The sequence below is a fragment of the Panthera leo genome, chromosome B2 (assembly GCF_018350215.1).
Source record: "Panthera leo isolate Ple1 chromosome B2, P.leo_Ple1_pat1.1, whole genome shotgun sequence".
Classification (NCBI taxonomy): domain Eukaryota; kingdom Metazoa; phylum Chordata; class Mammalia; order Carnivora; family Felidae; genus Panthera; species Panthera leo.
In genome coordinates this window covers 132,136,233-132,162,241 of record NC_056683.1, presented here as the reverse complement: position 1 = coordinate 132,162,241, position 26,009 = coordinate 132,136,233, and the positions used below count along the sequence as shown (strand labels likewise).

The 26,009-nt window shown below is 35.5% G+C and overlaps 1 protein-coding gene across 6 annotated transcripts in view; it reads right to left on the bottom strand.

The window, feature by feature from the left end:
- STXBP5 (syntaxin binding protein 5) overlaps positions 1 to 26,009 on the bottom strand; it is a 168,461-nt gene that overhangs the window by 68,582 nt on the left and 73,870 nt on the right. For all 6 annotated transcript variants that reach the window (XM_042940033.1, XM_042940035.1, XM_042940037.1 and 3 more), the window contains exons 9-16: positions 24,692 to 24,770; positions 7,431 to 7,585; positions 6,185 to 6,257; positions 3,002 to 3,149; positions 2,728 to 2,795; positions 2,367 to 2,407; positions 1,266 to 1,486; positions 549 to 727 (exon numbers count right to left, since the gene is read on the bottom strand). In XM_042940033.1, the coding sequence (XP_042795967.1) occupies positions 549 to 727; positions 1,266 to 1,486; positions 2,367 to 2,407; positions 2,728 to 2,795; positions 3,002 to 3,149; positions 6,185 to 6,257; positions 7,431 to 7,585; positions 24,692 to 24,770 (964 nt within the window). The remainder of the gene's footprint in view (positions 1 to 548; positions 728 to 1,265; positions 1,487 to 2,366; positions 2,408 to 2,727; positions 2,796 to 3,001; positions 3,150 to 6,184; positions 6,258 to 7,430; positions 7,586 to 24,691; positions 24,771 to 26,009) is intronic.

Here is a 26,009-nt window from a genome sequence, read left to right as displayed (position 1 = left end):
GGGCGCCTGGGTGGCTCAGTCGGTTAAGCGTCCGACTTCGGCTCAGGTCATGATCTCGCGGTTCTTGAGTTCAAGCCCCACATCAGGCTCTGTGCTGACAGCCCAGAGCCTGGAGCCTACTGCAGATTCTGTGTCTCCCTCACTTTCTGCCCCCCTCCCCCACTCATACTGTCTCTCTCTCTCTCTCTCAAAAATAAATAAGCATTAAAAAAATTTTTTTTTAAAATATACCTTTGATCTACCTATGAATCCAAACTAGAAAACATCCAAGGATTTGGAGGATTGAGCTGCATACACAGGAAAGATCCATGCTGTCCTACCAGTATTGTTTACAGATCAAATCTTAGCACTTCAAAGACAAAATCACAGAATTCAATCATATTCCTCTTGTTGCCACAGAAAAAGAAATTGGATTAACCACAGCAAAACAAAGAAAGAAATGTTATGTCATTTTTCTCTATCACAGGAAAATATTATTCTAGTAATGTTTATAATTTACTTAAACGAAAAAGTAGTTTCCAAAACATCTGCATTTTTTTATAACTTACTTTAAACAAGGGACATTATCACGAAGTCCGTCAGATGAACTGCTACTGGTAGAAGGATGAGACTGAGGAGGAATGGGCTGAGGAGTGGCGCCCCCCACAGGTGTCGGCAGAGGTGGTGCCTGTTCACCCTCGGGGGATTCCACATCACTTATCTCATATAACAATCGAACTTCAAGCATCTGTTATAAAAGAAAGACAGTTCACCTACTACTAATAATTACTAATAATTATTCACTTTATTACACTTCACACTCATACACACATACACTTCAGTGGAAACATGTTGTAAGGGTAAAAATTTAGCCACGATTTCTAAAGGTAAAGATTTAGGAAAGAAAAAAAAAAATGTTTCTGACTCAGCGTTTCAAAAATGACTGTGTGTGTGTGTGTGTGTGTGTGTGTGTGTGTGTGTGTGCGCGCGCAAGAACACACGATGATTTTAGAATTCACAGCATGCCTGTTAGTACCAAATTAGAGTATGCTCATATTCATATTAACTTTCCTTAAATGAAACACATAATATACATAAGGCTTTAAATGCTCACTAAAAAGATATAGATTAAAATACACTATTTTCCACAAAAGACAGATGGCAATGTAAACACTTAAGTGTTTTTAAAAATTCTAGAAAAAAACGACTGCAAATAATCTCCTAAATAATTAAAAAAAAATTAAATGTTAGACATCTGACACTGAAAATAATTAAGAGACTATTACCGGAATGACTTCTGTAATCACTTCTTGTTTGCTGAATCTATAAATAATGACATGAGCTGAAACTCCAGCTATGCACAGCATTCTACTTTCCGGACACCAGGAGATGATCTGAATGGCATATGGATCTTCATCTACAATATCTGTGTTTGGTCTGTCATCTTTATTTCTTGACTTTTCAAATACTTTAGATGTCTTTAGTTTATATAATACTTGCAGAGTTACTAGAAAAAAAGATAGTATATGTTAAACATTTTAATATAAAAAGAACAAATATAAAGTAATATTTAATCACTCATATTATCTAAGGAAAATAGCCAATATTTATTCGAACCATATTTTTATTCCCAGGTCTACATTTCTCTATTATTCTTTTAGATAATGCATTCATTGGACCTGCTGACCAAAAAGAAAGGTGTACCTGTATTCATTAAAAACAAAAACAAAAAAACTCATCATGATGATGAATTTAGATAACCTGAAAAAAAATCAATGACAAAAATATTTTGTGAAAAGAAAAAAGTATAAATATAATGAAAATAAAGAACATTTTTGCTTTCTAAAATGATTTTCTACTTACTTTCACTACAAACGGTGCTAGTACATCTCATATTTCTATATGATGAAACACAAAATATCCTGAGTTAACTGGAGTCTCACTGCTTGCTATGTATATTTTGCAAACATTGATGATTCAAAGCATTCTTTCCTTTTTTGCTATTGTGTAACCAACATGTATATTCCACAAAGAAAATACAAATTACTGTTAGCCGAACATCAGGCATTATTCTACAAATTTCTGTTGATTTGAAACACATTCTCACTTTTCCTAATTCTGAGTTAAAAAGAGAAGGTTTGAAGAAATTTTGAAGAAAGGATCTGATTACTTCTGCTGAGAATTTTTCTTGACTGACTAGACAGTATCCTTAAAAATATCTTACATCTATCAAGAATTCTAAACTCATATACTTGATAAATCAGTTATTAAATCGATAGCTTCCAAATTTTAAACTAAATGTTGATTATGCAATTATTATAAAACAGGTTATATAAAAGCAATGATTATATAACAAACATATAACAAATAATATTCAAAATACTTACTTGCAGAAGCATCCCAGAACTTAACTGATCCATCAGCATGCCTATGAAAAGGAAATGAGTTAAAACTGTGATGATACAAAGGAAAAAATATTACATTCTTTCTTTCTTTGAAGTATACTGTTATTTGCACATGATCTTAGCCAAAAGGCCGAGAAGCGATGAAGTATACTGTTATTTGAAAAGTTAGCCACCAAACGAGGAAAGGTAAAAAATTCAGGGTAAGTTGGCAGGTTCCAGACAATAACATTTTTTAATACGCTACAGCATAAAGGAAAGCACTACCTGCCCAATTAATTAACGTCCATGTAGTCTTTGTATTTAGCCATTATTGGTTTAGTGGTGAAAACAGGCTTTTACTTACCCTGTAATAATTATTTCTGGGTAACTTTGAACACCTAAGCCCCAATTACCTCCATTAATGGGCCATTCCTATAAGAAAAGATTATAGTATAAAGCAACTTTCAAGCATCTTCATATATATATTTCTATGATAACAGTAAACAACGTATTTTGCTCCAAAAAAGGATTTTCTATATATTTTCTCTAGAAAAGGTATGCATGTTATCAAATATTCCAAGGTGATAAATATAAAATACTGAAATGCAACATTAAATACTAAAACTCATGTTCAATACCTTTTTGCTGTAACCTTGACGTTTCTGTCTAGCTCCAACAGAATAAAGTGCAGGAATGAGGTCCACAGGACAATCAGCAAAATATTCGCAACATGTGACAGGGGATTCGTGTATACTCAAAGGGTAGGGATTTTCAAATATAGGATATCTTTAACAATAGGAAAAGAAAAATATTTACGTATTTAATAAAATTAACACAATGAAAACTTTTAAAAATTATTTACATCTTTGGAACAAAAACAATATTTAAAATTTGATTGAAGATAACATTCTCTGAAGGCCCATATAACATATTATCTAAATTTATATTTTAAATTTTGGAATACAGTGCTCTTCTCCATATTTTTGGAAATTACATACATTCTGTCACAGAGATTTAATAGATTTAATTTATGCAAATATGTAAAAAATGACATCTTCTATAATGCAAGTTGCTCAGTTAGACTAGTAAAGAGAAAAGCTGCAGCTGGAAATACATACCATGTGGCACACACTGGACTAAGTGCTTTATATAGACATTTATCTTCTTTACTTCTCACACCACACTTACGATGTAGAAATTTTATGGAGGAACGAAAACTCAGAGTAATGTGCCAAAGGCATGCCAGCCGGCAAGGAGAAGCCAAATTTAAACTATGCTCTTAACTGTAAAGTTCTCAATCAGCAGATTCCTCATTTTTATGTCAAATAACACAAATTTTCAGTTCTCTTCTCCATCAATGTAATGCCTAGTGCAATATTTAATCTAGAGATGTTCTCTTGTTTTAGTGATAATCTAAATAAAAGTCTACCTTAAAGGTTTCCTAGATAGGAAATTATTTCATTAAATAAAGCAAAAAATGCTTTCAAAAATCTTAAAGTAAAATCCTAACTAAATGTACAATGATATTTCTTTTCTGGTTTGAATTCCTTGAGAATGGTTACTTAAAAATATCTAGAAAACCAGCAACTGGCCCTAAAAAGTCTCAGAAGTTTAGAGTGGCTCATCTGCAAAAATTGTATGTATTCATCAGTCTACCACTGACAATAATTTAAAAATTAGAAAAGAATAAATTCAGAAAAGCCCTTTCTAGATTTCAAAATGAAGCGAACTGTCATCACTCCTTCCTCAAACACACATAAAAACACAGAAGAAAAATTCAAACAAAAACATGAATTAAAAAAAATGGCAGGTAACTTTTTTCTCTTTATAAACATACTTTATAATCCTTACGCACAATGACTCTACTATTACCATACATTTAACTGATACGTTTGCTAAATAAAATGCCTAGTCACAGGTTATTTGGACAATATTTTCTTTAACTTAAATACGTATCAGTATAGACCACAGGCAAAAAGTCCCACTATTTGAAAACTTAGCTAATGAAAAAAAAGTCATATTTAAAACAAATTTTTTTAATGTTATTTATTTTTGAGAGAGAGAGACAGAGACAGAGCATAAGCGAGGGAGGGGCAGAGAGAAAGAGGGAGACACAGAATCGGAAGCAGGCTCCAGGCTTTGTGCTGACAGCTCAAGCCCATAGACCATGAGATAATGACCTAAGCCAAAGTTGGGAGCCTAATGGACTGAGCCACCCCAGGCGCCCCCAAAAATAAAATCATATTAAGAATAAGTTATTCCAAGACTGCCCTTTAGAAATACTGTTTTCAAATTCCTTTCCACTATAGTCTTGTAATTTTCAAAAAGGAAAAAAAAATGATTATTACAGGTAGTACATATTAAGTTGATACGAATCTAGTAGTACCTTAAAATAAGGTAAATAATACTGTTGACTTATACTTCCGGGTTTCCCAATCCAGGTACTATTCACATTTTGGATCAGATAATTCTTTATTATAAGGGACTGTCCTGTTCATTGTGGATGTTTAGCAGCAACCCTGTCCATCACTAGATGCCAGTATCATCTAGAAAAGATGTTTACACAGATACAATCAAGTATCTTCTGGGGGGGGGGGGGGGGGACAAATTGCCCATAATTGAGAAACACTGAGATCCTAAATGGGTAAACACAATTAAATTTTCATGATTATTTCAAGAGATACAAATAAATAATGTAATATTCTTGCATTCAAAGAATTTATCATCTATGTTGGAAAAAGGAGAATATGGCAAATACCACAAAAAGTTGCAAAGGAGCTATGGTGGCAATTTATACACCAGGTATGATATATCTGGTTAAGAGAGAGGAGAAAAAGTTTAAATGTTTATTTAATTTTCAGAGAGAGAGAGAGAGAGAACAAGAGCACAAGCAGGAGAGGGGCAGAGAAAGAGGGAGACACAGAATCCGAAGCAGGCTCCAGGTTCTGAGCTGTCAGCACAGAGCCCACATGGGCTCAAACCCACAAACCACGAGATCAGGACCTGAGCCGAAGTCAGACACGCAACCGACTGAGCCACCCAGGGGCCCCTAGAAGAGGAAGTTGAATGAAGAAAAGAGGACTGACTTTGAAAGTTATATGGAGTTTTGATGGCAGTGAAGCAAGTGGAGTTTGCAGCCATTGGGAACTATATAAGAAAAGACATTGAAGTATGATGTTTGTTTAATACACAGTTCAGTTTTTCTAGGGAATAAGCCACCTGTAGGAAGACAGTGAGAAATCAAGTCAGAAAGGTATCCTAAATTCTACTGTGTGGAGAAGCAGGCTGAGAAGGTGCTTTCAAATAATAAAACAGTAGAGATCATAGTGGTTTAAAGAGGAGAATAACAGGGCACCAGTTGGCTCAGTCAGTAGAGTATGGGACCCTTAAAAGAGGAGAGTGACAAGCTGGGTGCTACATGTAAAATTACTCTGACAACGGTATTCATGACAGTGCCACAGAGAGTGCATGTGGGTGGGGAGGCCACAGAGCTTATCTGGAGGTAAACTGTGATGGGATGAATTCTGCACTTATTTATTTTGTGTGCCCCCAGAGTGTCCAAGTATTAGGTTGAATTATATGAAATTTCAGAAATTCAAGAAATTCTGACTTCAAAAATAGAAATTCTGTGCGAGCAACATACTAGCGAAATCTGGCAGGTAATTAGAAATGTGTGTCTGAAACTCTAAAAGAGGACAACATTATGGATATAAATATAGAGTTTTCAAAAAAAAAAAACAAAAAGAAATAGCCAACCCTATGCTAAAAAGAGTCTTTTCTACCATATACTAAAATAATCTCTCACCAAATTTTATTCTTACCCATTTTGTGCAAGGTCTATAAGTACTAAATCCTTTTCCAGAAGAACCACCACAGCATATGGTTCCTGAAAATCTGGAATAGGAAAACAATGCATAAATAACAGTTTTAAATATGGAATAAGACAGCAAATTAGATAATACACATTTGCTTTTTTAAAAATTTTTGTTCCATTCTCTCAAGTATGTAACAATCTGATCTTGCACTTCATGTAATTTAAGACTACTTGGTTTTAAATGAGATAAATCTATATAACTCATACAAAATTACTTCAATTTTGTAAAGACAGATAAAACAAGAAGTTCACAGTAACTTCTATGGTATTGCAAAATCCAAGGCAGGACATGGGCAACAAACGCAAAATTTAAATCTGAATACCCATAAGAACAATTCTTATTCTTGTCTCTCATAGGAACTCAGTAGAGTATCACTACAATATTATAATCTCTTCCTTAGATATTTTGTATGCACTTGTTAATTATAAAATGTGTTATAGCTTTACATTTCAATTAGCTTCAAATGAAACAAAAAAGATCCAGATTTAAATTCCTCTTGAAAGGATACACGCTAGCTGTTATGGTTAATTTTATGTGTCACTAGTCTCTGATTTGGTGCCCACCTGTTTGGTTAAACACCAATTTAGATGTTGCTGGGAAGGTATTTTTTAGATGTGATAAACGTTTAAATCAGTAGACTCCCAGTAAAGGAGATTATCAGGTATAATGTGGGTGGGATTCATCCAATCAGTTGAAGGCCTGAAGAGAGAAGACAGGCTTTCTAAAAAGGAAGCAATTCTGCCTCAAGACAACAACATCAACTCCCAAATTTTCAGCCTGCCATGGTGCTTGATCAATTTGATTCATCACCCTCAATTGTGTGAACCAATTTCTTAAAATAAATTCCTTATTTCTCTTTCCTCTCCTTATGTGCTATCAGTTCTGTTTCTCTGGAGAACCTTGATTAATTAATATACTAGTGTTTTATAGAGTTTTAAAATGTTGCTTAATGTGGGCAGTTCTGTTTATCCTTCAGTAGCACTAACTACTACTATGTCATATTAAACAGATAAAGCTTATTAAACAAAATTAACTTCTGAAATAAAACTTACAAAGTTATGAAGACAGAATCTCTCCCCCAGAAGAGTGACAGCATACTAGGATAAGGAAACTATTTAGAAAACAAACAGGTCTCTGTTCTGAATAGCAGATATCCACAGAGAATACGTTTTAAAGATGCAAAGCTTATTACCATTTGGGTATGGTGTTTCACATAGCGTTAGAAAATCCACAATTGAATAGTCCATTTCCAGCACAGCAGTACTTTTCCCATGCATAACTGTTAAGCAGGGTCTTCTTCCTACAGTATCATAGGACAAACCTCCTGATAAAATAATAAAAGGTTCCCTGGAAGTAAAATACATAGGTGGGATTATAAATACCATAATGAAGACTACTTTCTTGCTGTGTTATACATTTTTTACTCAGTGACATAATGAAATCTTAAATTCTAACATTTTTATGTGTGATTTAATTGAATAATCACAGGTGGGTTTTTTAATTGCATTAGGTAAGACCCAGGTGAATTCATGAAAATTAACCTACAGTAAGAATGAACATTGACCATATATGATGCTCTCATACCTCCCCTTGATCCCTAAAAATTTTTCCTTTACCTTCTTTATATAATTGTCAAAAAATTCTCTCTGGGTTTCTATTGGTTAAGTGTCTTGAATGCACTGCTTTTATTTTCAATCCTGATAACCAGGCCTTCTCAACAGAAGGTCTAAAAGAGAATGTTAATGACCCATGGCATCCACTGTATGTAATGAATTAACTTCTCATTGATGTATCAGGAATATACTAGCTATAAGTCACCCTTGAGAAAACAGTCACTCAAAACCATTTTCTGTAGGGCTCACTTCTGGAATTTTGGCTGGTATGCTCTCAAACCACAGTGCCCGTGTACATCACCAGCTGTCAGCCTGCCACTTCTAATCAGCTCTACAACTCTGTCTCCCTATCAGTCATTACTTCATGATTTATCTAGACCCACTTTTTAAAACTCCTAAATATGCAAAACACAAAACATCTTTCTGTATGTTTTGACCTGTGTGTATTTATCTTTGTCTTGCTTATTCATGTTTTTTGTCTATGTTTTCATTGGATTAGTAATCCTCTTCTAATTGTTTACTAAGAGTTCCTTGCATTCTAAGGGATTAGCTCTTGATCTGCCACATGTCTCACCATTTATAGGTGGGGAAGTTATTTACATTAACAGATGATATCAAAAATTTGATACAAGATTTTCTTGAATCTTTTCGTGTATGATTTTTAGGTAGTTTCTGAATGTTTCCTCTAAGGTCAGTAGATCTATCTTCCTCCTCTTTACATCTGGTATAAACAGTATATAATAACATGTAGTGGTTAAAAGTGCTAGTTCTTGTATTCAACTTGAAGCTTGTTTGTTGTTATATGGCTGTGAATAATGAGACAATAAGATTAAGCAATATTTTATTACTTAAAACAAAAAAGTGCTACTTCTGGAACTAAACTACCTGAGTTTAAATTAAATCTCAGCTCTGGCTTTACTTTCTGTGTGATGTTGGACAAGCTTCTTAACCTCTTTGTGCCTAGCTTTTGCATCTATAAGATGGAGTCTGAGTGGTAAGTATCTACCCTCAATTACTGAATTAACATACACAAAGCACTGGGGTCAATGTCTGCAACACAGTACACCTTGGGTAACAGTTATGTATTATTATTACTAGTAACAGTTATCTATTATTATTACTATTATCATCAAATTGCCATTATCATCCATTGTGAAAGTTTTCCTTCTTTTGATATGTGCAAAGAAACATTCTATATAATTTCTAAATTATATTTATCAAAACAAGAATAAACTCCACTAATAGAGTAGTAGCACAAGTGTGTAATCTATAACTAAATATAAAAAATATAAAATATAACTAAATATATATAAATATATATATTAAATACATACTAAATATACTAAATATACTAATATATAGTAATATAGTAATATAGTATATAGTAATATAGTAATTTAGTAAATATACTAAATATAACTAAATATAAAAATATTAAAAAAAACCAGTATTAATAACATAAGAACCAGGAAAAGGGAGATGCTCAGCTACATTACAGAATAAAATTTCCATGGAAACCTGGCTAGGTTTCCATTAATGACCAGGTAAATCACCAGTTTATTAGATAAACTGTTAATATGGCATTAAATAATACCATGGCAACTAGGTAGGTTTATCCTCAAAGACAACTAAGTGTGTATTCAATGGCCTTGTCAGTTGTCTGTACTTCTTTTCTAAACTTAGGAGAAAAAATATACAATGAAAAAAATAAGAATAAAAACATATGAACAAAAAAAATATGAGTAAGAAATAGTTTCAAAGACATACCAAGGTAATATTCTTTTTCATAATAATAAAAGTTTCCCAAGTCTAACAATAAATGCGCGCATATATATATATATATACATGATATATATATATATAATATATATATATTTAAAGATGTATTTTTCCTTTTTTATTTTATGTGCTGTTTAAAAAAATCATCTAAGTTTGCAGGTTATATTTTTTTCCATTATAATGAACCAAACTTTGAAGAATAAATATTAATGAGATGAATGTTTTATAAGAAAGTAGTCATAAATACAATGATAAAACAAGGTTAAATATTTTAACACCAGATAGTGAAAATTATATAAATACAGAGTCTTGTTGGCATTTGGAATTACATAAAAACTTCTACAAATCTATATTATTTCTAGGTAAAATAAGAATTATGGAGGTGGAGAATACTGTTGTTTTTAAACAAAAGGTTAGCTTTTTTGATGTTATAATAAGGCTTGGAGATAATATAATTTTTATCTCATAACTTTAAGATTTGAATTTGAGTAGAACTTCTTTCAATGATGTTGGGTTCTCTTCAAGACCATTTTTGAAGACATGCACATTTGAAAGGTGTCTGGACATTTTATAATTTTGATTGAAAATTTTAAGAGCCTAGACACTTCTAACTCCTTTATCCTTCTGATTAACCTCCCCCAGGCTGGCCTTGACAAAGGGTTTGGCTCAAGTTGGTTTCCATATGAACCATTCTTTATTTAAGGAGGTATTTCTATCTAAAACTCCATTTGTATAACTAGTTTGCTCATCTCAGTTCTATAACATTCCCCATTTTCTTTGAGCACCTGTATTCCTGTGCTCTCACATCCAGTCTACATGAACAAGCACACTGCAACAATGTTCCAAAGAAAAGAAAACGAAGTGAAATGGTGAGCTGGCTGTGAGGAAGGGGATAGGGCAGTTACTTTAAGAGTGGTCAGAAAAGATCGCTAAGTAATGACAGATGAGCGGGGCCAGAACAGTGAAGAGCCAGCCACTCAAAGAGCCTGGGGTTGGGGGAAAGGATGTACATTCCAGGCAGTAGGAATGACCATTGCAAAGACCCCAGGTCAGGAATGAGGTTAGTATACCTGAGGAACCAAATGGCCAGTGGGGCCACAGCAGAGTAAAGCAATCCATGGTAACAGAGGACGTGACTCCAAATCTTGTACAACACATCCTGTTTTCTCTATTAGGATCTCAAGAACTTGTCTCCTCCATTTCATCCCCGTAATTACTTTTGTTCTGACCCTAATAACCTATAGCTGAAATTATTACAATAGCATTTGCACTTGTTTATTGCCTGAGATATACTTCCCCTAACTTTCTGTTGACTCTAAAAATTTTTAAATTTGAGTAGAATTTCTTCCAATGATGTTGGGTGCTCTTCAAGACCATCATTTTTGAAGACCTCCACATGAGAAAGGTGTCTGGACATTTTATAATTTTGCATCATTATCTCCTCCGAAAAACCTTCCCTGACCCACTCACCCTGATTGAGCTGGGTGCCTTTCCTGTGTTCCTAAGCATCCTGCGCCTACTTCCCTTCAGCACTTACCACACGGAATTGTCATTATGTTTACCTAAGCTCCTTCAGGACACATAGTGTATAATTTACCTCTGCATTCCCAGGCCCTATCTAGACCAAAAAGTGACTCCCACATACATATTTAAATACCACGAAATCTATTGCTCAGTTGATCACCAGTCCTAGGACTTAACAACGAGAAATGCTATAGGAGGAGCCCATGGCCAGATACGGTAATAAACGCTATCTAAAGAAGTTTGAAATTTAACTGTTGATGCTATTCTGATAATCTTTCTATATAATTAGTACTACCAATTGTATTATTCACTACTAAATATATTTTTACAAATGAAATTTAAGCTCTAACTTATCCCATATGTAATTGTACATTACTAACCTTATCGATTTCTCCAACTTTTTTCAAATGGAGATATGCCATTCTATTTCAGAGAAAACAATTAACTATATATTTGGTAAGCAGAATTATACCTCAGCTCTTGAAAGCTAACTAATACCTTATCTTTACCACTCTAACCCCAGTGCTTAACTTTCTGTTGAATGAACACGATTTAAAAAAAAAAAAAAAAAATTATGTTTACTTATTTGAGAGAGAGAGAGAGAGGGAGAGAAAGAGACAGAGTGTGGGCAGGGGAGGGGCAGAGAGAGAGGGAGACACAGAATCCAAAGCAGGCTGTCAGCACAGAGCTCAATGAGGGGCCTGAACCCACAAGCCGTGAGATCGCGACCTGAACTGAAGTTGGATGCTCAACTGACTGAGCTACCCAAGTGCCCCATGAACATATGATTTTCATGAGACCCCTACATCAAATTTCTAAGATTCTCAGTTCAAATTTCAAATGTAAATTCTAATTATCTAATTTGAATAGTTTAATAGCAACCTATATAACTTGGATCTCATATTTGGTGTCAAATTGTTGACTTTTTACATAAAAGCTTAAAGTTTAGGGGCGCCTGGGTGGCTCAGTCAGTTGAGCGTCCGACTTCAGCTCAGGTCACGATCTCGCGGTCCGTGAGTTCGAGCCCCGCGTCGGGCTCTGGGCTGATGGCTCAGAGCCTGGAGCCTGCTTCCGATTCTGTGTCTCCCTCTCTCTCTGCCCCTCCCCCGTTCATGCTCTCTCTCTGTCTCAAAAATAAATAAACGTAAAAAAAAAAAAATTAAAAAAAAAAGCTTAAAGTTTAGATTTTGCTGATTATGTGCTAATTATTATAATAGGTTCATCTGCATACATGGCTAGAGTGGAAAACAAACTGTGAAGCACACTCAAAAAGTAATAATGAGTTCTTAATTCTACTAAGTTTTTTGAGCTATCAAATCAAAATGAAATAATCAAGAACAAGGGTTTGAAACACTTAAATGTTGAAGGGCTGGGAAATAAAAAGAATATAAAATTTAAAACATAGGGAGTTGAATTAAAAGTACCCTTCTAATCATTTAATGTTAGTTTCAAAGAACGCTTCTTGAACTATCTATGGTCAAGAACTAATTAAAAAAGTTTTCGAGTCATTGAAAATCTGTGCTTTTGTAAGAAAAACAATTAAATGTGTGCACAGATGTTGTGGTAATGTCAAATGATATTCAAATTTCCATACTCTTACTTTTGATTTCTGTACGTATTTTGTCTCAGAGAGTTAGCACACTGGAACCATTCATGCATCATACTCTGAGTAGCACTAGTCTAGAAGACAAAAAGTTGAGCCATCTAAGGACACCATTTAACCTACCCTATCATCATCAGGGGGAAATGTGAAGATGTCATTGAAGATCTCACTTCAAGGCCCCATACATACCCCCTGACACTCTAAAGTTAAATCAGAAACCACAGAACTCTTTAGTGGGGCATGTCTGAGTAGAGAGGCAGATCTCCAAAACAACTCTTTAATAAGAGAACTACTGCTTAGTTATAACAAGTTTTCACCAGGGACCTTTTAGAGTAAACAGGAAGATAATATGGTAGCCTGACGATAACTCATTATGATACTGAAGGGTATACAGAGATGCATAATGGGTCATAACCCAAGTTTTGGAAGAAGACATCTATGTTCAAATCCTAACTCTATTACTTTGTATCTATAAGGACTGAACAACTTACTTCAATTTTGATTATCTGAGCCTCAGTTTTGTATTCTGTAATATACACCTCACAGAGTTATTGTAAAGATTAAGTAACAAATATACACGTTGCTTATTACAGTGCCTGGTACAAAATACATTCTCAGAAAGTGACTATTACTTTAGCATCATGATGGTGATATTCCAGTGCCTTTCTAGTTCAGATATTACCTTTGCCAATTTTAAGACGACTCTCTGAGAATCAGAGTAGCCATCTCCAGGCCATATTTCACTAGTGACTAACCCTAATACTCTCTTTTGCTAACACGGAGAGATAGAAGTTTGGGGAAAAATAAAGGAGCATAATATATTTAGACAAGTTCCTGTTCACTTAATGATCAAGGTAACAATGATACAGCTTTAGTAGAGTAGGTTTGCATATCACAGTATTTGAGTAAAGTGTTAAGATTTTAATATAATTTGGTTATTTTTATTGATAGAATTTTTATGTAAAGTTGTTATAGTAATCAGACTTAATACGTATCCTTTTAGTTATCAAAAATGTGGAATCTCAAAACATTTCCATAAATTGCCTTACAGTATACAACAGTGATACTCAGAGGGTGGTCTGTGAACCCCTAGGGGTTTTCAGGATCCTTTACTGTGAAGATAAAGCCATTTTCATCATGACATTAAGACATTATTTGCCTTACACTGTGCTGATATTTGCACCGATGGCACAAGGTAATAGTAGGTGGATTAAACCCCTGGCATCTCAGCATGAATCGAAGCAGTGGCACCAAACTGGACCTATTCATTTTAGTCCTCATTTCCATACATGAAAAGAATTTTTCTCCTGCCACTTCCTGTCTTTGTTGAAGCAATAAAATGACTAATTTTAAATCTTGACCCTTAATATGTCTTTTTTTTTAATTTTAAAAATGTATTTATTTTTGAGAGAGAGAGAGAGAGAGAGAGAGAGAGAGAGAGCGTGCACGCAAGTGGGGGAGGGGCAGAAAGACAGGGAGACACAGAATCCGAAGCAGGCTCTAGACTCCAGACTCCGAGCTGTCAGCACAGAGCCTGATGCAGGGTTCAAAGCCACAAACTGTGAGAGTGTGACCTGAGTCGAAGTCAGATGCTCAACCAACTGAGCCACCCAGGTGCCCCAATATGTCTTTTTAATGTTGTGTTAAGAAAATAAAAAGCATACACAAAGCACTTCTGTATACTGAAATGGACATTTATTTCCAGAAAACCACTTGTACAATTGTTTGAATTGTGAGCTAAACTATTTGCTATTACTTTTGCTGAAAGGATGACTAACAAGTTATAATTTAGGCTGAGGTAACTGAGTCATTTTCTCAAACATGAATGAATCTGTTACTTTAAGAAAAACAACTGACAATATTTGTTTACAATGATAAAATCTGACCTTTCAAGTGAAAATCAAGAGTTTGGGAACTTCTATCTGCCATGCTGGATTTCACAGTTTCCCAATACTTGAAAACTTTCCTGATGACATCAGTGGTGGTATCAGTAATTTGAAAATATATAATGAAATGTGTCAGCATTACAAGATACAAATGACTCACTCAATCAATGTTTTCCAATTTGCCAGTGTCATGATGTTATAAAAGCATGCAAGAGGAAAAGAGACACTGAAAGTGCTGACACACCAAAGGATTTTCAAGAAAACAGAATAGGAACGCTTTTCTGAAAAGGGATTCAGCTCTCACACTGCTGAATCTACCACTTGGTAAGTTTTGGTAGAGTATCAAGGAATATTTACCATTATTTTAAAAGTCAAACTACAAGGGTGCCTGGGTGGCTCAGTCAGTTAAGCCTCAGTCAGACTCTTGCTTCTGGCTCAGGTCATGATCTCACGGTTCACGAGTTTGAGCCCCACGCATCGGGCTCCATGCTAACAGCGCAGAGCCTGCTTGGATTCCTGGTTTCCTTCTTTCTCTACCACTCTCCCCTGCCTGCATATTCTCTCTCTCAAAATAAATTATAAACATTTTTTAAAAATCTATTTAAAAAAAGTCAAACTACATATTTGTGCAAAACTGAATTTTCTTCATATGCCTCATTAAAAGAACATATCACAAAAGACTGTAGAAGCAGATATGAGACTCAGCTGTAGTCTTTTATACTCAACTTGAAAGAAATTTCCAAAATAAACAATTCTGCTAGGATATAATTTTAGAAAGAAAGTTATTTAAGACCTATCCTAGCCATACAAATTTCAGAAAAATTATGCTTTGGGATTTCAGCGTATTATAGTTTCATAATGCAAGCTAGTTAGGATATAGAGGATTAACTATAAGGTCCCACAGCAACTCATACTAGCCCATTACTTTTTTTTTTTTCCTAGTATCAATACAAATGAAAGAATTTATGTAACAGGCATTATTTTCAAACAAGAAATCTAAAACCTTCAATGCAATCTTTGTCATGTGATTTTTGTGATTAAATAAACTATATATGAAGTTCATAGTGTCACAAGTATGATTTCTAAGCTTATCTATGAAAGAACACTGCATAGTTTTCAAAATCATTTACTGCAGACAAGGTCTTAAATGGATTTGATCTCTGTCCTCTAGAAAAACATAATCAAAGCATATAAGCTGTCATCAGTGTATAAGCAGTCAAGTAAAAGTACCAGAACAATCAGTGAACCATCACTAAGATAAGACATTTAATCTATGTACACATCAGAAATGGAAACATTTTAGAGATGGAAAAAAAAAACCAACATACATTAGGATGAATAACGATGGAAAATCTATCCTTAGGTTAATTCGAACAAGCCATAAAGCTTTAAGGATGTAACAGAGAATCAATTTAGATGATGAAGAAGGGATAGCTCTAAAAGAAAAAAACTCTAGAAAGCTCAGAATGAACTTCAGCAGTAAAAAAAAGTAGGATCAATAAACTAGAGGCAGTATAAGAAAGAAATATCTGAATAGCCTCAACAAGTAACAATTTTGAAAACAATTAGGTGTGAAATGAAACTGTGCCTTTTTTTTTTTTTTACAAATAAACACATCACAAACTACAAGGTTAAAAAAAAAAGTACAAGATTTTAAATTCTACTTTAGGATTTCAGAAATGGAAGAACTGTTACCAAATGAATATCAACCACTAATATACTAACTTTTGTTAAATTTATCAGATAGTTTCTAGATAAAGGGGCATAGATAAGCATATAAATAATTTTGGTCCCTGCCAAAACATAAAAGCTCAGCTGGATGACTGCTTGCAAAAAATTAAGTTATAAAGTTTTTATGAAACATCACTTTGTATGCAGATGAAAACAAATTTAACTTCAGGTCCCTATTATCACAGTAGGTTGCCTTTTCTGTCATAACAGCACTCATTTAGGAGTTCACATTTGTGGTTATAGTATTTAAGATGATTCAAAAGAATAAATGCTTACTTTTAAGGTAGGAAACTAATAACACAAAAACATCTCACATTAATGAGACTGGTGACACTGTTGTATTTTATACTCAGTTCTTTAAAAGGGTACACAGATACTTCCAAGAAGCCATGTGGGAATTTATCAAGATTCATAAAAATCTTTTATCTTCAAAATTTCACCACTGGAAATTTGTTGTAAAGAAATAGTACAACAGTAAAAACTCTGTTGAGTTATCTACAACATCAAAAAAGAGAATCTGTTCACTACTATATTTTTACCTCTAATATGAAGAACCTGATTATAATATCAAAAACTAAATGTTCAGCAAAAGGGACAATAGTCTGAGTGAAGTGCATAGCCTTTACAATGAATTATTTAAAAAAGCTGATAAAAACCAGTAAGACTTTAGACGTGTTAAGTAGAAAAAAAAATCAGACTGAATATGCTCTAAGAATACAATTAAGGAATGTATCTGAAAAAAGATTGAAGGAAAATGAAAAGAAAAAAATTGTTTTAGAATAGTGGAATTATAGGTTAATATGCTTCTTTTGTGAAGATTTTATTTAATGTTATAATTAAAATAGGTACTTCCAAAAACACTTTAGAGAAGAAGAGAGTAATAGTGGTTAAAAATGAAACTAATACAGGTGCCTGGAGGGCTCAATCGGAAATGCGTGTTGACTCTTGATCTTGGGGTTGTGAGTTTGAGCACCATGTTGAGTGTAGGGATTACTTAAAAATAAAATCTTAAAAAAATGAAATTACTATACAATTGTGACCAATTATACTTTTTTAAAAAAACTGCACTTTTCCTATGAAATACCATAAAAATATTTCATCGACTTTTCATGTCATTTCTGTTATCTGTCACTACACTTTGTATTAAGGTACTATAAAACGTAGCTTATGCTGAAGAATTTTCTGCTCATAGGCCACTCAAGAGTAACTACACAAATGAAGTTAGAATATTACTATGATTCATCCACTCAGCAAGCATTTACCAAGTGCTTAACCGCACTGCTCCCTGCAGGAGGGGCCGAAGAGTCTCCCATCATTTGATCCTTCCAGCCTCACTCGTCTTTGCCCGGCATACCCTTCTCTACTACTTTGCTTTTGATCCTGGCTTTCTACTTTGCCGATTTCAGTGGTCTATTTCAGGACTCCAAACTTATTTTAATCCTAAGACTTTTGGCTCTGTGGCCAAAAATTTTTTTCATCTCAGTTTTTGCAAGGTAGTTTAGCCAAGCAATTGTTGCTGGAAGATCTGCAGGTATAGCTATAATCTTGGGGACTGTGGTTAATGCGAACAGAGAGTAGGTTTAACTAAAAAGGAAATACAGTGTGGTTAAGAGTACAGACTTCATTAAATCTGGGGTCTTCTGCTTACGATTTGTATGACTTTGGACAAGTTACTCAACCTCTCTGTAACAGTCTCCTCATCTGTCATACCTGCCTCATAAAGTGGTTGCTAAAATTAAAGAAAATATGTGTAAAGCACTTAGAACAATGTCTGGCCACAGTAAGCACAGCATGTGATTATGGATAATTTATATATAGTTATTTAAAAACAATCTACAGTTGAGAAGGAAAAAAACATACCAGCGTGAGCCTGTGTTCTGGGGATAACAATCTTTTTGCACGAGGGACTTTGTTTTGGGGCTTCAGAGAGCTGGGATTCTCTCATTGGATACAGTTCTAGCAGCTGTGGGGGAAACTCAGTGGTAGCGAGTTGTGGGTGTTACTGAAATAGACTTTTAGATATTTTCAGGACCAGAATATCACAAATGTACCCTGAGTTTTTATTACAATCTGTGTTTTTTTCATATTCCCACACAGGCAATCATCCTACAACTTTTAGTGCACATATAAAAAAAATTCTTTTTTAAGAGAGAGAAAGCACACAAGCACAAGTGGGGAGAGGGAGAGAGAGACAATTCCAAGCAGGCTCCACGCTCAGCATGGAGTTGGACATGGGGGATCTCACAACCCTCTGATCATGACCTAAGCCAAAAGCAAGAGTCAAATGCTCAACTCACTGGGCCACCCAGGTGCCCCCCACCACTTTTTTTTTTTTTAATTTTTTTTTTTTTTTAACGTTTATTTATTTTTGAGACAGAGAGAGACAGAGCATGAATGGGGGAGGGTCAGAGAGAGGGAGACACAGAATTGAAACAGGCTCCGGGCTCTGAGCTGTCAGCACAGGGGCCCGATGCGGGGCTCGAACTCACGGACCGCGAGATCGTGACCTGAGCGAAGTCGGCGCTCAACCGACTGAGCCACCCAGGCGCCCCCTTTTTTTTTTTAAATTACAGAAATCATCAGGGCTACTGGGTAGCTCAATTGGTTAAACACCCGGCTCTTGATCTAGGCTCAGGTCATGAGCTAATGGTTCCTGAGATCAAGCCTCGGGTCAGGCTCTGTGCTGATAGCCAGACAGCGTGGAACCTGCTTAGGATTCTCTCTCTCTCCCTCTCTCTCTGCCCCTTCCCCAAGAGCGCTCTCTTTCTCTTTCAAAATAAATAAATTTAAAAAATAAAAAAAAATTAAAAATGTTTATTTTTGACAGCGTGAGGGAGGGAAGGCGGGGTAGAGAGCAAGGGAGACAGAGGATCTGAAGTGGGCTCTGCGCTGAGAGCAGAGAGCCCCATGGGGGCTCCAACTAACAAACCACGAGACCATGACCTGAGCTGAAGTCGGATGCTTAACTGACTGACCCACCCAGGTGCCCCCCAAAATAAAAATAAATTAAATAAATCATCTACTAAGCTACTTGAAAACAAATTCAGGCACCACTGGGTGGGGGGCAACGTTTGCTTATAGACAAACTTAAATACGTTATATGTATGTACATGTGTGCATATCAAGGGAGTCAGCAAACTATAACCTCTTGTCTGTTTTTGTATGGCCTACAAACTAAAAATGATTTTTACATTCTTAAATAGTTGAAAACAAATACACAAAAGAATATATCATGACACATGAAAATTAAAGGAAATGTAAATTTCAGTGTCTGTACATAAAGTTTTATGGAACACAGCTGCATTCATTCATGAGTTGTCTATGGCTGCTTTTGGGCTACAACAGCAGAGTTGGATAGCTGCCAGTTGAGACCTATCCAGCTTGCAAAGCCTAAAATATTCTCTCTGGCCCTATACACAAAGGGTTTGCCATAGTACGTGTTCGAGGAAAGGGAGTAAATTAATCTCTTAGATGTGGTTCTCCAAATGTGACTAAACTGCCATTTTTAACTATGATAACATTCACTTCTAGGATACTGAACAGAGATGCTTCTCCCCCAAACTGGTGATTCTTTGAGTGGTAGCATATTCCTTAAAAGACACTAACTCCTGCGGTGCCTGGGTGGCTCAGCCAGTTAAACATCTGACTTCGGCTCAGGTCACGGTCTCACGGTTTGAGTTCAAGCCCCACATCGGGCTCTGTGCTGACAGCTTGGAGCCTAGAGCCTGCTTCTGATTCTGTGTCTCCCTCTCTCTCTGTCCCTCCACAGCTTGCACTCTGTCTCTCAAAAATAAATAAACCTGTTTGAAAACTTGAACCTATCCAGAGTTCATTGTTGTTGAAAATTTGGCCCTGCCTGTAACTTGTTAATGCCGTCTATTAGCAAAACAAAAAATGCAGAAGTAAAGGAGAAAAGGAACTACAATTTACCAAACATGTACCATGGGCCAAACACGTATTATTTCTTTCAGGTCTCTACAGCACTTTTATTAAGTGGGAATTACTGTCCCTATTTTACCAAGTTAAGGACAGAGGTTCAGTGATGTTAAGCAACTTGCCAAAGATTATACCGTCACTTGAGTGGCAGAACTGGGCTTGGAACCTAAGTCTAAAAATCCGAAGCCTCAGTTATTTCCCCTAAATCAGGGGCTCTCAAACATGATGATCTTGAGTCATAGTACAAAGTACATTTTAGTTCACGATACAGTATACAGATACGTAAGTACATACGGTTGAACAAGTTTCATGTGAACCAATACTTAACCTAAAACCTGCAGTGCACTCTATATCTTATTCTAGTCCATAAGTTAAAAATTGATGTCACAACCAACAAAAGTATTGTCGTAACCCACTAGTAGATCACCCTTATCTAATATTTAAAAACAAAAAAAATCAGGGGTGAGGGGGGATGGGCAAAACGGGTGAAGGGGAATGGGAGATACAGGTTTCCAGTTACAGAATGAAGAGGTGGCAGGGATGCAAGTTACTGCATATGGAACAGTCAATGGTACTGTAATAGTGTTGTACGGTGACACACGGTAGCTGCCCCTGTGGCCAGCACAGCATAATGCACAGAGCTGTTGAATCACTACACTGTACAACCAAAACTGATGTAATATTGTGTGTCAAACAAACAAACAAACAAATAACGTAATGTCATAATGTTTCTCAGAGTGGAATTCTCAATCCAGGGAAGAATATCAGTGAGGCTCCTTACTTACTATAGTTTTGCCAACCTTACAACTTGTACATCTGCTCTGAGAAAGCAAAATCAGAGATGCCCGTCAGGGCTCGTCGAATGCTGTTCTGAGACAAGAGGTATGCGAGGCAACCGGTTGGAAGGGTATGTTCCAAGTGCTTCGTCTATTTCATCTTCGTAACAACTCTATAAGGCAGATACTATTATTGTTCCTGCCTGACAGATGAAGATACAAGCACAGGAAGCTTAGCTGATGTGCCCAAGACGGCAGGGCTCTGAGGAAGCAGCGGACCCAGGCGGGCCGGCTCCAGAGCTCACACCCTTAACCGCTTTGCTCGAGCACCATCTGCTGTAGCACTCCACGCCTGGGTCACGCCAGTGTTGCAAAAAACCGACTTCGACAGAATTGGCTTCACATTTAACTTTGGATTAAGAACTGGCCATGTAAAGAATAGTTCCATAGTTTTAATAAAAGTGCTATTAAAATGTTCTATTAATTATACTGTCACCGTTCACTATGTTAGGGGAAAAATCTGCTCTCTCCTGGTGCAACATATGCTTTTATTTTACTAGGAAACAAAAGCCAGATACAACATCGTGATTCCATTTTTTGTCAGAGTGTACCTTTGCTTCAGAAACAAATCATATGTTATTATTGATCTATAACAGTTACTTCTTCACGGATACACTTTTCGAAACACCGGCCTATGTTCTTCTTCCTCATATTCAGTAACAGTATGCTAGGGCAATTAGAACTGAGACAGGTATGTCCCATGCTTTCACTGAGCTGAATATTTAAGAGGGAACACATGCATTAAACTAATAATTTCATCATTAATGACAAGTAAAAATTCTAGAAGGGAAAAATACAGCATGCTTTGAGACTATATTACTGCGGTCCTAATCTAGGCAACATGGCCAAGACATCCACAAAGCAGTGATATTATTGTTGAGTTATAACGGATGAAAGAGAATCTTTCTCCTCAAATGATTTCTAGGCAAAAAGAAGACAATGCAGACCTTGAGGAGGGAAGGATGACTCTTTTAATAAAATTTGGTAATTTGCCAATATTACTTGTTGCCAACCTGACAAACAACTTCAGGTAGTACCTGCTCAAGACACTTGCTAGGAACAGGAAAAGGGGAGAGCTGACTGGCTTACTTAAAGGAGGGTGATTCTGCTGTAGGTGGAATAGGGGTGCAGTTCTCAATGCTGGTTGCACACTGGAATTCTAAGGAACTATCTCAAGTTTCCAAAGAGGCCATGCACTGTGAAATAAGAGCCTGTTTAATTTACCCAATGTCCTATGCCAGGTGAAAAAAGAAATTGTAAAGCTAGTGAAGATCATTATCAGAGGGTGATCCTATTGATCAATTTACAGGTATCTACAAATGCATACAAAGGAATGAGACTTTTTTTTTTTTTTTCATTTCTGATCTTAAGAAAAAGTATGGCTGCCATCCTGAAGAAACTGGAAACATAAACATTATCATTATAAAAGAATTGAAAACAGGTGGGGCACCTGGGTGGCTCAGTTGGTTAAACGTCTGACTCTTGATTTGGGCTCAGGTAATGATCTCACAGTTTGTGAGTTCGAGCCCCGCATCGGGCTCCTTGCTGACGATGTGAAACCTGCTTGGGATTCTCTCCCTACCACTCTCTCTGCCCTTCCCCTGTTTGTGTTCTCTCTCTCTCTCTCTCTCTCCCTCCCTCCCTCCCTCCCTCCCTCCCTCTTCTCTCTCTCTCTCAAAATAGATAAGCTTAAAAAAAATTGAAAACAGTAAAGCACAAATAGAAAAAAAAAAAAAATCCTCCCTGGACATTCGCCTTTGTTTCCAATCAGTAGACAACAGGCATGGTTAATTTAAATGTGTAGACAATTCATTTGATGTTGTATTGTAAACTATAAACACAGGTTTTTTTCTGGTTCACCCCACACACTTTGTTTTTGTTTTTGCTGTCATTGCCTTTCCTTACATTCCTTTGCCATAGGACAAATTATGCAAACAATTTGGTAGTAGGAAGTAGGTAGTAGGCAGTAGGACAGTTGGTAGTAGGAAGTTTTCTAGTAACAATAAGAGCGACTATTCAGAGGAAGTTTATTATGTACCAGGCACTCTGTGAAATGCTTTCAATACATGACTGTCTCTCACTTAATTCATCACAACCACCTTTTGACCTATTATCATATTTATGTAATAAATGAGAAAACTGAAGTTCCAAGAAGTCAAAAAACTCTATGCCAAAGGTCACACAGTGAGGGATGCCACAGTCAATTAAACAGATGCCATTCCTTTTGGAGTTCATTCAACCTCTTGTTGGAACCAGTACATCTTCCGAATCCCACAGGAAGGCTGATGAGTATCAAGGACAAGTAACAGCAACCTTATGATTCTTCAGCCACTGTCTTTCTCAAATGAGAATAGGGCTAAAATGAATACGATTAGAAGACGAGTAAATAGAGGTCAGTGGACCACAGTTATAACAACCAGTGGTTATAAGCTGGTATTTAAAAACTGGGGCGCCGGGGTGGCGTAGGCAGTTAAGCATCCAACTCTTGATCTCGGCTCAGGTCATGATCTCGGCTCAGGTCATGATGTCACGGTTTGTGAGATCAAGCCCCACACTGGACTCTGTGCTGATGGTGCAGAGCCTGCTTGGGATTCTGTCTCTCTTTCTCTCTGCCCCTACCCCTGTGTGCTCTTTCTCTCTCTCAAAATACATAAACTTAAAAAAGAAAACATATGCCAGGGTTCTAAATTTCCATGCATCAGAATCTCGTCTCAGTCTAATTAAAATACAGATTGGTTGGCTCCACCCACAGATAGTTTCTGATCCAGAAGGTGTGGGGAAGAGTCTGAGAATTTGCATTTCTAACAAGGTCTCAGCTAATACTGCTGTTCCAAGGACCACAATTTGAGAACCAATGCTCTGTATACACTACATAAATTCACTCCCTTACATAGCTATGATAAATAAAACCACACACTCTTCCTGGGGAACTAGAACATAAATAAAAGGCTTCTTTCAGGGGTTAATGAGGTGGAATTTTCTAACAAACATTTATAATTTTTCCCTTTATTATACATTTAAACATCTGGTACATATAAGAAATACAAACTACAACTGACAAACTTCCTTTAATATTTAAACCGTATGTGTTTTTGTATTTGCCAAATATTCTCATGATGAGATTTAATTTGTGAAAAACACACATAACTTTCATAATTAACATATATAGTATAAATAGATTAAGTTTTAAATATTTGTTCACTGCTTGTTCCAGTTTTCAGTAGTGAATACTACTGTGAATAGTAGTGAATAGCAGCAACCATTGTTGCTAAAGAGTAACTGAACTGAATGTATAACGTTTAACAAGAAAGATTATTCAAACTTTCCAAGATACATTACAAAACTACCAAAGACAAAGAGAATACAAAGAAATACTTTATCCTAAATTTACCAATTTTAGTTATTTCATTAAATAAAGCATGCATAAAATTTAAGACTGGGCTAGAACATTCTAAAGTAGGCTTTAAAACATAATGATAAAATAGCCTTTAGTGCTATTTTAGTAATTATATACAATGAATATTGGCAATGAAGTAAAATCTTACCCAGATCTAGTCGTTTTGAATTCCACCTTGAGGATAGGTTTGCATGGTTCTGGCTTCTTTCCATCCTTTAACTGTTTTCCTAAAATATATTTTCCTGCATTAAATTCTAAAATTCTAAATTACTCTAAATTCTTAAATTGATAGTTAATATATAAAATGAAAGTAAAGTATAATGAAATCAACCATGTAACATTTTTAAACAATTTTGAAAGAAGTTTTCAATATAAAATATTTAAAATGATCAAGTAATTTTTACTGTTTGAAAGTCAGTGCTGCAAAGTAAATGAGTAACTTAGTACATTTATGTGACAAAATTCTTGAAAAGAGACATTGATAGCCTTTCCAATGTTCTTAATTACAGATAAGCAAACAGAATTTCAATTTTGTAAATGAATTCAAGTTTTAAAATAGCTAGATTTAAAAAAATAAATTAAGCCATATTTTACCCAAGTGTGACAGGTTGCAAAATTAAACCCTATGCTAATAACTTCATTTATATTTATTCTAAAGTAGGATCCATCCACTGTAATGTCTGAAGAGACTGCTAAAATAAACCAAGCTCTATAAAATGTCAGAAATTCATACTGTGAAAGAATTTTATTATTTTAAAAAAAGTTTTATTTCTGCTATTTCTACATATTCATTGTAGAAACAACACAGAAAAATATAAAGCAAATAAAACATATTCCCCTTCTTAGAGATTAATCATTCTCAACATTATTGTAATATTCTTGGGAGATCCCAAACACATGCCTCTACCCCATACTTCTCTCCCACCTTCCCCCTGCCTCTTGGCACACCTGCTCATTCTAATAAACTTTCATTGTTTAAATTTTATTCTTGTTTGCCTCACCGACAAGAATGTAAATGCCATGAAGGCAAAGGTTTTACGTGTGTATGTGTTTCTGTTGATGTATTCCTGGTGACAAACATTATTTGGCATAAAGTGGGCACTCAGTTACTATTTAATGAGTGTGTAAATTGATGATTTTTCCTAAGGATTAATTCTTAGGAAAAGGGATATGTGGGTCAAACTGTATTCCAAACAGGCTATACCAATTCATACATCCAACAGCAGTGTAAGAACATAGTTTGCCACACTCTTCGTAAACAATGTTTTCTTTTGTTTTGTTTTTGTTAAGTGGAAAGGGTATCTCATTTTAATTTGTGTTGTTTTAATCTCTGAGTATTCTTTGCCTTTCCGGTCATCTGTATATCTTCTTTGAAAAATACCTCATGTCTTTTACCTATGCTTATATCTTACCTTCTTTACATTTAAAAATGCTAATCAAAGGTCATTAACACTATATCCATCATA